The sequence below is a fragment of the Strix uralensis genome, chromosome 6 (genome assembly GCF_047716275.1).
Source record: "Strix uralensis isolate ZFMK-TIS-50842 chromosome 6, bStrUra1, whole genome shotgun sequence".
In the NCBI taxonomy this organism is placed as follows: Eukaryota; Metazoa; Chordata; class Aves; order Strigiformes; family Strigidae; genus Strix; species Strix uralensis.
This window is the reverse complement of record NC_133977.1, coordinates 27,433,665-27,445,553: the sequence shown is the minus strand read 5'-3', so window position 1 is coordinate 27,445,553 and position 11,889 is coordinate 27,433,665. Positions and strand designations below refer to the sequence as shown.

Sequence of the window (11,889 nt, the reverse complement as noted above, 5' to 3'; positions counted from 1 at the left end):
ACGCACCCTGGGGTGGGAGTGGGCCGTGGGGCTGGCAGCCTGCGGGCAGGGCTGCCTTCATCCCCCCAGCTGCACGCTCAGTGCTGTCTGTAAGTGGCTTGCCAGGTTGCTGTTGCAGGCGTGGGGCAGGTTTGTGCCACGCAGTGTGCCAGCGCCTGGTGCCGCCGCCGTCTGGTGTTTGCAGAGCACACGGCGCCTGCAGGGAGCTGCGCTCCACAGTGGGCTTTGAGGTGAGTGTGGGAAGAGGGCTGGTTGTGGTGTGCCCAGCTCTCAGTGGTCAGCATGGGGGTGCCTGATGTCTGCGTCCCTTTGGTGTTTGCAATGCATTTAGAAGGTGGTGCCTTGGCACGTTTCCTATTTATAGTGCAGCACATAACAACGAACCAGAGAAGCATTTGGTTGGCATTCAGTGCCCATGCTATGTTGGGTATTTGCAACGCACACAATGCCCGAGCTGATGTATGCAGCATCCACGGTGCCCACACCGCGTTTGACGTATGCAATAGCCCGTGGCACTCTGTACCCACGCTTGCACGCTCCTTTGGGCATGCTCAGCACCAGCTACACGCTTGTTATCAGGAGTGTATTTGTCAAATTGGTGCCTGCAGTGTGTTTGCGGTCATGGTGTGTGCAGCGCTTGATGCCCACGCTTTGCTTGATAATTGCAGAGTGCTCAGCACTTAATACCTGTGGCATCGTTGTTATTTGCACAGTGCTCGCACTCAGTGTCGGCAGCACTCAGCACACGCGGTGTGTTCGGGGTGCAGGACCCACCGCCACTGATGTTTGCAGCGCCTTCAGCACTTAGTGTCAGCTGTGGTTTCGTGTTTGCCAAGCGCTCAACAATCTCTGCAGGCAGCGTTTCATATTCAAGGTGTGCCCGATGCCTGTTAGATTTGGCATTTGCAGCGTAGTCAGTGCTCACACTCTGCGGTGTGCTCAGTGTCTTGGTCCCTGTGGTGTGATCAGTGTTCACGGCAGACTTCTGGCACTGCGGCCGGTGCTCAGCGCCAGTGCTGTGTGCAGTGCTTGCAGTGGGCTCAGTCTGCAGTGCCCACAGCGAGCTCCCGCTGCCCGCACGCTGCCCGCTCACTCCCACAGGTATGCCTGCTTGCTGCTTGCCCTGCATCCAGCCCCCAGTGCCGGATGCGCTGCTCGCTTGCTGCGTGCTTTGTGATCACAGCCCATAGTGTGGTCGGTACAAGCTTCCTGATGCTTTTGCTATTTACAGAGCTTGCTGCACAGTGTTAGTGGTGCTTCTGCTATTTAGCCTGTCCTCGGTGCCAGATGCCAGCCCGCCTTGGACTAGCAGTGTGCTCTGTGTGCACTGCTAGCACCGGCTCTCACACTAGCAGTGCCATCAGCCTGTGGTTTCCCTGCCGAGGCTCACTTGGCAGCACTCAGCACTCACAGCCCACCATGCATCCCATGCTCACAGCACAGTTTTCAGTGCCCGTGGCACACGTGGCACCGGCAGTGCCCTCAGTGCTTGGCATCAGCTGTCTGTTTGCAGGGAGCTGGCATTCGGTGCCTGAAGGCATCACATTTGCAATAGCCCAGCTCACATTTGGGGTCAATACTTCCAGGATGCTCGGCGGTCGGATGCTTTCCCTATTCACAGTGTGCTCAGGATGAAGCCCAGTGAGGTGTTGGACTTCTGCGGCGCGCTCCACACTTGGTGCCAGTGTTGTGCCCGGGGTTTGCAGCACACAGGACGCTGAAGGCGCCTGGTTCCGCAGTGCCTGGCACGGCACACGTGGCATGTTTGCTGTTAGCCATGTGCTCCGCAGCAGGCGGTACCCGCCGTGCCGTCAGCACTCATGGCCCATGCTGGGGCTGATTAATGTGGTGAGCTCGGCGACCAGCTGTGCGCCATACCCATGGTGCGCTCGGCCCCGGGGCCCACTGCTGGGCTGGATCCCAGCCCCAGGAGCTGGCCTCTGGGAACTTTCATTGGGACTTAACAGTGGCCTCCTCCAAATTCCAGCTTCACTGCAGACCTAGTCTGGCTGCCACCTCTCCGCCAGCTGCCGAGGGGCAGGGGCAGTCCTGGCCTTGGCTCCCAGCCCCTTCGCCTGGCAGCCCAGGGAGGGCAGGCAGGGTGCCCCCGCCGCACGTGCCATTGGTGGCATTAAGGTTGAGGTTTTAATCACACAGATGTCAGGAAATGGGGAGCGATGGTTCCCATGGTAACGCTAACTCTGCCCCTTGCCCGCGGCGCGGCGGCTGTGCATGCACGGGGCCATCATGGGCACCATGTGGCTGAGCTATGGCTGCTCGGGGACCCATAACTTCCAATCTCCTGACTTGGGTGCATTTAAAACCTCAGCCCTATTGCTGCGCTGAGGCATCTCTGCTGGCTGTTTATGGCTCTGTTGTTTTTAGGAAAGGCAAGTGGGATGCAGGAGCTGCCTGGGCAAAGCGCTGCAGATGGGGCAGGAGGAGCGGTCCAGGGCCGGGAGGAGCAGAATGGCTCTGCCTGGGCACCAGGTGCCAGCGGCTGCAGGGCACAGGGCAGGACGGGGCCTGCGGGCACAGCCGAGCGTGAGGGAGCAGCTGAGCGATGTCTCTCAGAGCATGAAGAGCGGATCTGCATGCTCCGCTGGCTGGGCATGCTCCCATCCAGCTCCTTGCAGCCCTTGGGGCCGGGGCCAAGATGGAAGAGCTGTGGCGGGTGGGTGCCAGCCCTGCTGCCTGGTGCGGGTGCTGCCGGAGTGCCAGCATTACCTGTGCCCTGCACTGGGGCTACTCGCAGGCTGCCTAGAGAGCCTGGTGACGGGCTCCCCGCCACTGCTGTGCCAGGCCAGCCCTGCAGCATCCCACAGCCTCCTGCTCCCATGCCAGCGCAGGAGAGACCTGCTCCCTGGTTAAGGATCAGGGCTGTTCAGGATGGGATGGGGCTCTCATCCTCCCTGCGTGCTGCGGCAGTGCTGCACCCATCTGCACCCTGCCCCTCTGGCATGAGGCACAGCTCTGGGCATGTCCTCTTGGCTATGAGATGCCCTCCCAGATGTGCCAGCTGTGCCCATACAGCTGTGTTCAGCAGCGCCCCTATCCATGCATGCAGCTGTGCGTGCCAACGTGCCAGTCCTGACGATGTGTGCCAGGGCTGGCACTGTCGAGGCAGGACGGGGATGCCCGGCCAGTGCTCGGGGGCTGCACACAGTGGCCAGGGCTCACCCCAGCAGGGAGCCCAGTGCCGTGGGGGCCTCCCACTGCTGGAAGCAAGGTGGTCCCCCAGGCACAGCCCAGTTCATCCATCTGAGCATCCCTGCCCATGAGTCAGCAACTGCCAGTAGGCTGCCTTGGGGGCTCATGCTCCCCATAACTTCTTTTCCTCAGGAGATCTCCCAGCCTGGCCTATGACCAGGGAGGACTGTGGCCAAGGTGGGCTGCTGCCCTCCAGTCACCTTTGCTTGGCTGTCACTTGGGAGGGAAGAAAGCAGGGGATGCTCTGCTCACAGCAGGGCTGGAGGAGGCTTGACCATCTCCTGCAGCACTGGCTGGAGCATCTCACACCCCCAGTGCTGCCCTCCCTGCCTAACTGCTGCAGCTCCTGTAATGTATTCATCCCAGGGTGCCCCGGTGCAGCTGCAATATCATTATTGGAGTTTATTACACCATTAGCTTTAAAGTTTTATAAACCACCAGGCAGGTGACAAGTGGTGGAGGTGGGGGGGGGCTCACACTGCGGGCAGAGGGGCTGTGCGGGGATAGTGCTGGGGACTGTCCCAGCAGGGTGCTGAGCCCCATTTCCCTGCTGTGCTGGTGCTTTCACTAGTGGTGCAAGCCCAGTGGCACCCCAGGCACATGCCCTGCCTCTGAGCTGCTCGGCACAGCACGGCCACGTGCCAGCCTGCCCGGCTGCCCTCCTCAAGATGGCAGAGACCAGGGAAGATCAACCATCTGCAGCAATAAAAGGCTATAAAACCAAACGAGTGTCTCTGCACGCTGCAGCGATGGCTCCCAGGATGCTCTCCCCTTCCTAACAGCACCGAGGGCAGGAGGGACCACGCTCACCTCAGCGCCCCGTGCTCAGAGCTGGGGCTCCTGCTGCCACACAGCCAGTCTCCGGTCACGTCTGTGACGGCCTTTCCAGCCACAGGGGATGCGCTAAGGGCAATGAGGCTATTTCTTTCATTCCTCCTGCTCAGGACTGGAGGGCAGCATTAGCCGAGCCTGACCTTCTGCCCGTTCACGGGCCACCGAGCACTGCCAGACCCGAAGCCTGGAGATAGGTGCTGGACTGAGCATCCTCGTGAAGGTGCTGAGCAGTCACTGTGCTGAAACGTGTGCCCATCCTGCTGGGAAGGGAGCTCTGCTTTGCCCTTCTCCATGGATTTGGGAGGCTTTTAGATGTGTTTTCTCTCAGTGAGGATGTTTGAGCAGTGCAATCAAGTGGCTGGCTCAGTTTGGGGGTGGTTTGTACTGACGAGGTCAGAGCAGAACACAGGTAGGGGATGCTGCTTGCTGCTGCTCCTCTTGCTTTCAGCCCAACAGAGTGGTGCAGCTCTGTGGCACGTCGGGTGTCTCAGAGACCAGGAGTGGGGGCTGCTGTGCACGGGTGGGCAGCCCTCAGCAGCTGCTGCCTGCTGCCTCTCCACGGGCACGGGGACAGGGGCTGGCTGGGATGGGGGCATGACTGAGCATCTCTGGATGAAGGAAGTCAGGGAGGCAACCAGCAAGTTCTCAGCTGCTCCCTGGGGTTAAATACCACAGAATCAGCCTGGGACCAGCACAGACCCTTTCTCCTATGAACCAGGCTGGGATCTGAACCATTATCCCATTGAGAGTCCATAGGATCTAACCCAGCTCTGACGCAGGCAGACATTGTCCTCTCAGCCACAGCGGATGCTCCTACACCCAGATCCTACTGAAACCCACTCCTTAAATTCCTGGAGGCAGGACCCCAAAAGCTGCATAAACCCAGCGTTTGTTTTTCTGGCAACAGCAAAAGGTGTCCAGGGCACCTTGTGTGAGCTTGTGCACACAGCTTACAAAAGAGATTTTGTAATTGAGGTTTTGCGCTTAATGAAGGAATAAATTGAATGGGAGTGTTGTCCTTAATTGGGGTGTTGCATTAATTAAGGTATTGCACTTAATTGGGGTAAAGCATTTAATAAGGTATTGTGTTTAATGGGGGTAGTTTACGTAAATGGGGTCAGTGCATTAATGGGGTGCTGCATTGTCGATACATCTGCCGGCCCTGGTAAACGTGTCATCTGCCACTGAGGGCTAAACTGGGGAGCCCAGCTCAGCCCAGCCACCGCCTGCCAGGGGACTGGGGCCACCAGCAAGGCTGGTCTGTGGCGCCACAGCTGCTGCCCTCCCCATCCCAGCACCATGTGGCTGGTGACGGTGTTTGTAGCGATGGCTCCTCTCCCTGCTCCGGTGCATACAGCTCCCTCCCGCCATTCCCAGCCCCGCTACTCCCCACAGCTGCAGGAGGACAGTCTGGAGGTTTTGGTGAGTGGGGTGCAAGCAGCATTACCACTCCCATGGCTGCCCCACAGCTGGCTCCATGACAGGCACTGGTGCCCAGCACGCTCATCACACCATCGCCAGCCCTGCTCTCCCGTAATTGGAGTGGACATCTTGTCATCCCACATCTCCCCACAGTCAAGGCGCTCGCCGCCCTCGCCATGGAGCCCAACCTGCCAGGCAGGCGCCGGCACCATGCCGGGGAAGCCAGGGGAGGAGTCTACGCTTGCTAACACGTCTGTTTGCAAGGGTGTCGGAGGATCCAACCAGCACGAGGCAGAGCCGGGCACTTCGGCCAGCTGGGCTCGGCAGTCACGTTTCCTTCAATTAGATCAAAATTAATGATTGCCCCAGATCCACTTCCCTCCAGGCACGGGGCTGTGGCCAGCACCGGCTTCAGAGCGTGTGAAGCTGGCGAGGAAGATGTAGCAGCCGGCTCACAGGCTTGGGCTGGCGGCAGAAGCGCCCAGCAAGCAGGATCCAGGTCCCGGCTAGCTTGGACTAGCAGGACACCAGGTGGGGGATGCCTGCTGGGGGTCTCCCCTTGGACAGGTCCCCGCTGCCTGCTTGGTGCTGTAACCATCCCATCACCTGTGTCCCCCACCTGCCCAGGCTGCCCCCACCATGGCACCCTTTGGTGCCTTGGGCTGATCCCCTGTGCCTGCACCAAGGAGCTGCAGCCCCCTCATGGCAGCAGCACAGCTTCAGTGCTGGAGTGTGGTGGGAGGTTGGGTGCTGGTAGAGCAAATAGTCAATTCATCATGGCAAGACAAGGAAATCTCAACCAAACCCTCACCCAGGACAGCCTGAAAATACAAACGGACGGGGTCTGTGTCTCAAAGGCATGAAACCATGGCAGGATCAGTCCCACCAAGCACCCCTCCAGGCTGTGGGCCAGCTTCTCCTACACGGAGGCTCCACCTAACCCCTGCTGCCTTCTACGGTGTGTCAGGGCCCTGATTCTCTAGAAAGCCCCCTCGTGTGCTCACAACAGTTATTTTGTCTACGGATGCAGTCTCTTAGTCTCCTCTGCTCTCGCCTAAACCCCCAGTGCCTCCAGCCGGTTTCCAGCACTGCTCTCTGTTATTGCCATCCTCTCTACTCTTTCCAATTAGTCTGGATTTTTCTTGACGTTTGGTCCCGGACCAGGCACGGGGCTCCCGCTGAGGCCTCGCCGCCAGCAAGTACTTCAGATGCCTTGAGAATGATGCTCCTCACGCAGCCCTGAGCAACGTCCTCCTTTCCACCGAGCTCAGTTCAGTTGCAGGGCAGCCAGACATCCCATATTACACTGGCAGATCCCATATCCCAAATGAACAAGGCTTCTCCTATTTTTTCATAGCTCCTGGCTGCTTTTCCAAGCAACTACCTGGCTGCCGGGCATCTGGAAGTGCAGCTTCTGCACACACAGATAACTGCACCTGCACAGTGCGTCCTGCCTGGGGGGTTCTGCACGTCTTGTTTATTCACCTGGGACTGTCCTGAGTGTCCATGTTAAACTCAGACAAGCTGAAGCTTCTGCCCACTGCTGCACTGGGGCTCTGCCCTGACCTTCTGCCCACTCAGCAGCCGTGCCCTTCAGCCACTTGCCTTCTACTCGCTGGGCAGATTTGCTTCCCACCCCAGCCCAGCTCTTGGCACTTGTCCTTTTGAATTGGATCTGATTGTTTTCAGGCCATTTCTCCGATTTGTCAACATCATTTCGAATTCCAGTCCTGTCTTCCCTGGCGCTCGCAGCCTCCCCCCGTCATCTGGCGTAGCGCGTGGGCCCTGCGCCAAGCCCCCGCCGCTCAGCATCCCCCAGGGCTGTGAGGCGCAGGGGCAAAGAGGGGGGACCTCACTTTCCCAATCTGCCCGTGAGCCCTCAGCTGGCTCTCCCATCTTGTCAGCTCGCTTGCGCGGTGGCTAGTGAAGTCAGCACTCCGGAGCCTGGGGCATTGGGCTGTTAGCATCGAACCCGAGGGCTGGATGTGGGAGCATCAGCAGGCACACAGGCTCTGCAACTGCTCGTGGTCGGGCAGAGGGGCAGCCAAGCCCTGCTGCACGCCGCAGAGTCCCTCTTCGTGGCCTCATGCCCCCTGTGAGCAGGCGTGACGTGCTCAGCCACAGGTGGGAGGCTCCAGTGCAGAACAGTGAGCCGCAGAGGTGCTGCCACTTGGCAGCACCAGCAGTTCCCAGCTGGTGCTGTGCTCGCTGCCTTGTCTGGTCCCAGGAGAAAGCAGTCCCTGAGCCCCGCTGTCTCCCCTCCTGGCCATGCTGTTTCCCTGCTCCCTGCCCCACCAGCCCCGTGTGTCTCCCAGCGTGCCCTCTCCCTGGGTGCTGGTAGCCGTGAAGTCACAGCCCTCCCTGCTCCGTGGCTGGCAGGAGTCCTGTCCTGCAGTCTCAGCTGGGGATGGGGCTTGTGCCTTGGGTGCTGCTCACTTGGGCATAGCTTGATCCCAGCCCAGCCTGGCTTCACTTCAGTCCCATGCCTTCGGTCATCCTGCAAGGCCATGAGCCCCCAGCACCCACCTGCCCTTGTCGGGTGGCCAGGCAGGACCAGGGCACAGGAGGGGAGGAGAAGCAAGAGAGGAGGGAGGGGAGGACACATCTCTTTGGCCGCACAGCAGGGGACCATGCTGTGCGGAGGGGGCTGAGAGGTGTCCCCAGCCCAGGTGGCAGTTGCTAATGGAGCAAAAGATGGCCAGAGAGAGCAGAGGTCTGTGGTACCCGTGGTGTGGGGGCACGGGCCATGCAGGGAGGTGACAGTCCTGCTCCCATACCACGACTGTCCAGCACACAAAGGACACCAGGCTCCTGCCAGTCTCACACTCCTACAGATCTGTGCTTACAGAGTGGATGCTCCGTGCCCTCACACCTCTTACCACCACGGCCCTGCGAGATGCAGGCAGGGCCTCCGCACCAGGCTCTGCAGACCAAAGACCCAACACCGGCCATTGCCTTGCACTGCCCAACCTCGCCACAGCACCAGGCCCTTGCTGCCCACAGTCTTCACAGGGCCAAGCATCTCCCTGGCCCTGTGGAAGCAGCTCGGGGCTTGTGGCTGTGTGGCTTGGGGACACCCGTGTGACACCAGTGCTTGGGCCAGCTGCCCAGCCCGCTCCCCACCGTGCCCCGAGCGGGGGATGCGGGGCTGGCACGTGCACGCAGCATCCCCTGGGCAGGGCAAGCGGGCGGCTGGGGCTGTGCGTGCTCCCTGCCGGAGGCAGCCTATCATGCCGTATTGACCTGCACGGAGGCAGGAACATGTGTGCCATGCACGGATCGATGGGAAGATTGAAGATGCATGTGCGCTTGCCGGACGACTGGGGAAAGCTTTGCCGTTGGCATCGGCAGCACAGTGAAGGTCACGCTGACCTGCGGCGCAGTCCCCGGGGAGAGGCGAGGCCTGTTGTCGAGCTCATGGGCAGCTGTCTCATCGCTTGTCCTCCGGGGACCCCGGCTTCCCGGCCAGGCACGCACCTCCCCAGCAGAGACACTTCTTCTGGTGGGGGGTGCCCACTGCTGGGCTTGTTCTGGAGGCAGGGAGATGGTGTTTCCCCCACTGCTCTGCTATGAGGCAGGGTCACGGAAGGTTGCTTGACTTGTGGGTGTGGGGTCCAGCTCAGCCTTTCTAGCAGAGCTAACCCTCCATCGCCAGCTGGGGAAACTGAGGCAGGAAGCCAGGCGAGATCACAACTTGCTGGCAGAAGGTGCTGTGCGTGGGGAGCAGCCAGACCCAGGCGCTGCGTGGCTCAGTGGTTGGTGCCGCAGGGTGAGCCCGTAACCGCCCCACAGCCCTGACTCCACTGAGCGATGCAGACAGAGCCCCACTGCTGCGGGCAGGATGGGCAGGAGGACACCCCGCTTCCCCCCTGCTGTGCGCGGGGCAGTGCTGCCACGGGAGCTGGGTGCTGCGTGGGGCTGCGCACAGGGGCGGACACGAGTGTGCCGTGGAGGGAGCAGAGCCAGACCCGAGGAGATTCAGCGGGGCAGGAGGGGGTGAGGGTGACCCCGGCTCAGCCTTTCTAGCAGAGCCGGGCACTGCCTGCGGTGAACCCCCACTCCTTGTGCACTGCCGCGGGGAATCGCGGAGCCCAGCGCGCAGCACAAAGCGGGGTGGGGGGCAGAAGGGAAGCTGGGGGAGCCCAGCCCGGGCACCCCCGCAAGCGCGGCGGGGAAGGGGGCGGCGGACACGGGGGTGGGTGGCGGTGCTGCCGCCCTCCCGGCTCCGCGGCACGGAGGAGCACCCCGGGGGAGGTGCACCCCCGGCGCCCCGTGTTCAGCCCCGCTCCGGCGGCGGTGTGCCGGCCGGCTCTCCCGGCGGGTCCGGGAGCGGGACCGAGGGGTCTCGCCGCCCGCCGACTTGGGGCGCGGCGGGCCGTGGCAGGGAGGCGGTTAACGGCCAGGGAGCCGCCGAGGCAGGAGGAGTCCGCAGGCGGGCGAGCAGGAGGGGGCCGCCGGGCGAGCTGCCCGCAGGCTGCCCGCCCCCGCCGAGCCGCGCCGCGCCGCGCCGAGCCGCGCTCTGCCCCGGGGCGCACGGGCCGGCGGGGCACGGCGGGGCGCGGCGGCGAGCGCGGCGGCGGCGGCGGCGGCGGCGGCAGCGGGGGGCAGGCTCCGTGCCCCGCCCGCCTCGGCACGGCACGGCTCGGCACGGCTCGGCTCGGCTCGGCTCGGCGCGGCACGGCACGGCTCGGTTCCGCTGGGAACGGCTCGGCACGGCTCGGCACGGCACGGCTCGGCACGGCTCGGTTCGGCTCGGCACGGCTCGGCTCGGCACGGCTCGGCACGGCTCCGGCAGCTCCCGAGCCATTCAAACAAGTGGCTCCGGCAGCACTTCGGAGCCGGGGCTGGGGAGAGGGCGCAGCGCGGCTCCCTGCCCCGGAGGCACCGGGGCCCTTCACACTGCCTCTTTTCTCTGGCGCTCGCTCTTTATTTGACGATGAAATAATGTTGACATGTCTTGAATTATTAAGTATTCCCTGGATTTTATTAGCACATGATGCCTAAATGCTGCCTGTATCTGCTGGGGTCTTAACCAGAGAGGAGCGAAGGAGAGAGGCAGAGAGACAGAGCGAGGGAGAGGAGAGAGAGGGGTTTTTGACAGCTGTATTTGTGCTGATAAGCGAAGGCACAAGGAGACGATCGACTAGTGAGACAAGAGGGAAGCGGCGGCTCGGAGCTGCTGAGAGGGGCTGCGCTTCCCTCCCGAGACGGCTCGGCCCTCCCGGCGCTGTGCTGGGGCTTGGGGGGGACCCGAGCCCCCTCCCAGTGCCTGGCCGGGCTCTCGGCCGGTGCCCGTGCCAGGAGGCAGCTCGCTGGCTGGGCACACCGGCCGCGCGGGGCAGATGCCGATTGAGATCGTGTGTAAAATCAAATTTGCCGAGGAGGATGAGAAGCAGAAGGAGAAAGAAGAAGGGGATAAGGAGAGCCTGATCGAGGAGCCCGCCCGGCCTCGCTCCCGGGACCTGGCCGCCTTCGCCAGCGCCAGCACGCTGCACGGCCTGGGACACATCTGCCGGTCAGGGCGGCTGGGCGTGCGCCAGACCCTCTGGGCATTTGCCTTCCTGGCCTCGCTCGCCTTTTTCCTCTACCAGGCGGCCAAGTCAGCGCTGCTCTACCTGGAGCACCCCCACGTCATGGCCCTGGACGAGGAGGCCATCCGCGAGATGGTCTTCCCCGCCATCACCATCTGCAACATCAACCGCTACCGCCACTCGGCGCTCACCGACGCTGACATCTTCCACTTGGCCAACATGACCGGGCTGCCCCCCAAGGACCGGGACGGCCACAAGGCCACGGATCTGCTCTACCCCGACCCCGACATGGCCGACATCGTCAACCGCACCGGCCACCAGCTTGATGACATGCTCAAGAGCTGCAACTTCAGCGGCGAGAACTGCTCATCCCGTGATTTCACTGTGGTGAGTGCACGCCTGGCTCAGCTTCCCCGGGGGCCCCAGCTGGTGTGGGGGGCACCCACCCGGCCGCACCTCACGGGAGCAGGGCTCCCTGACTCACTCCGGCTGCTGAAGTTTGCATCTCTCTCTGTTTGAGTTTCCCTCCAAGTTTCACATGGAGAGAGAGAGAGGATCCTCCGTGGGAGCTCTTGGTTAGGGCTGTGCGCCGCAGGACCTTGCAGCCAGCAGGTCCGTGCCGGAGGGGTTCGCAGGCAGGAGCTGGGCAGGGGGAGCAGGGCTCAGTGGTCCCCAGGGCGAGTGTGCAGTGGGCAGGGGAGAAGCTGTGGTGTAGAGCCCAGCTCCAGCCTGCACTTCCCCCTGGGTGGAAGTGCTCTGTCACAGGGTGCTTTGTACAGCAAGAGTGGCTGGAGGCAGGGGGGGCAGAGACCCCTTTGCACATAGGGGAGCCTTCCTGCGTTTGGGGAGGTTTGTGCTGGGATGTGTGTGAATCTGGAGCCTGCCAGCGTTG

At 62.3% G+C, this 11,889-nt stretch overlaps 1 protein-coding gene across 1 annotated transcript in view; it reads left to right on the top strand.

Annotated features, from left to right (window-relative positions):
• Positions 1 to 10,074: 10,074 nt before the first annotated feature.
• Positions 10,075 to 11,889, top strand: part of ASIC4 (acid sensing ion channel subunit family member 4) — a 29,549-nt gene continuing 27,734 nt past the window's right edge. The window contains exon 1 of the mRNA XM_074873403.1: positions 10,075 to 11,384. Within this exon, the coding sequence (XP_074729504.1) occupies positions 10,809 to 11,384 (576 nt within the window). The 5' untranslated portion in view covers positions 10,075 to 10,808. The remainder of the gene's footprint in view (positions 11,385 to 11,889) is intronic.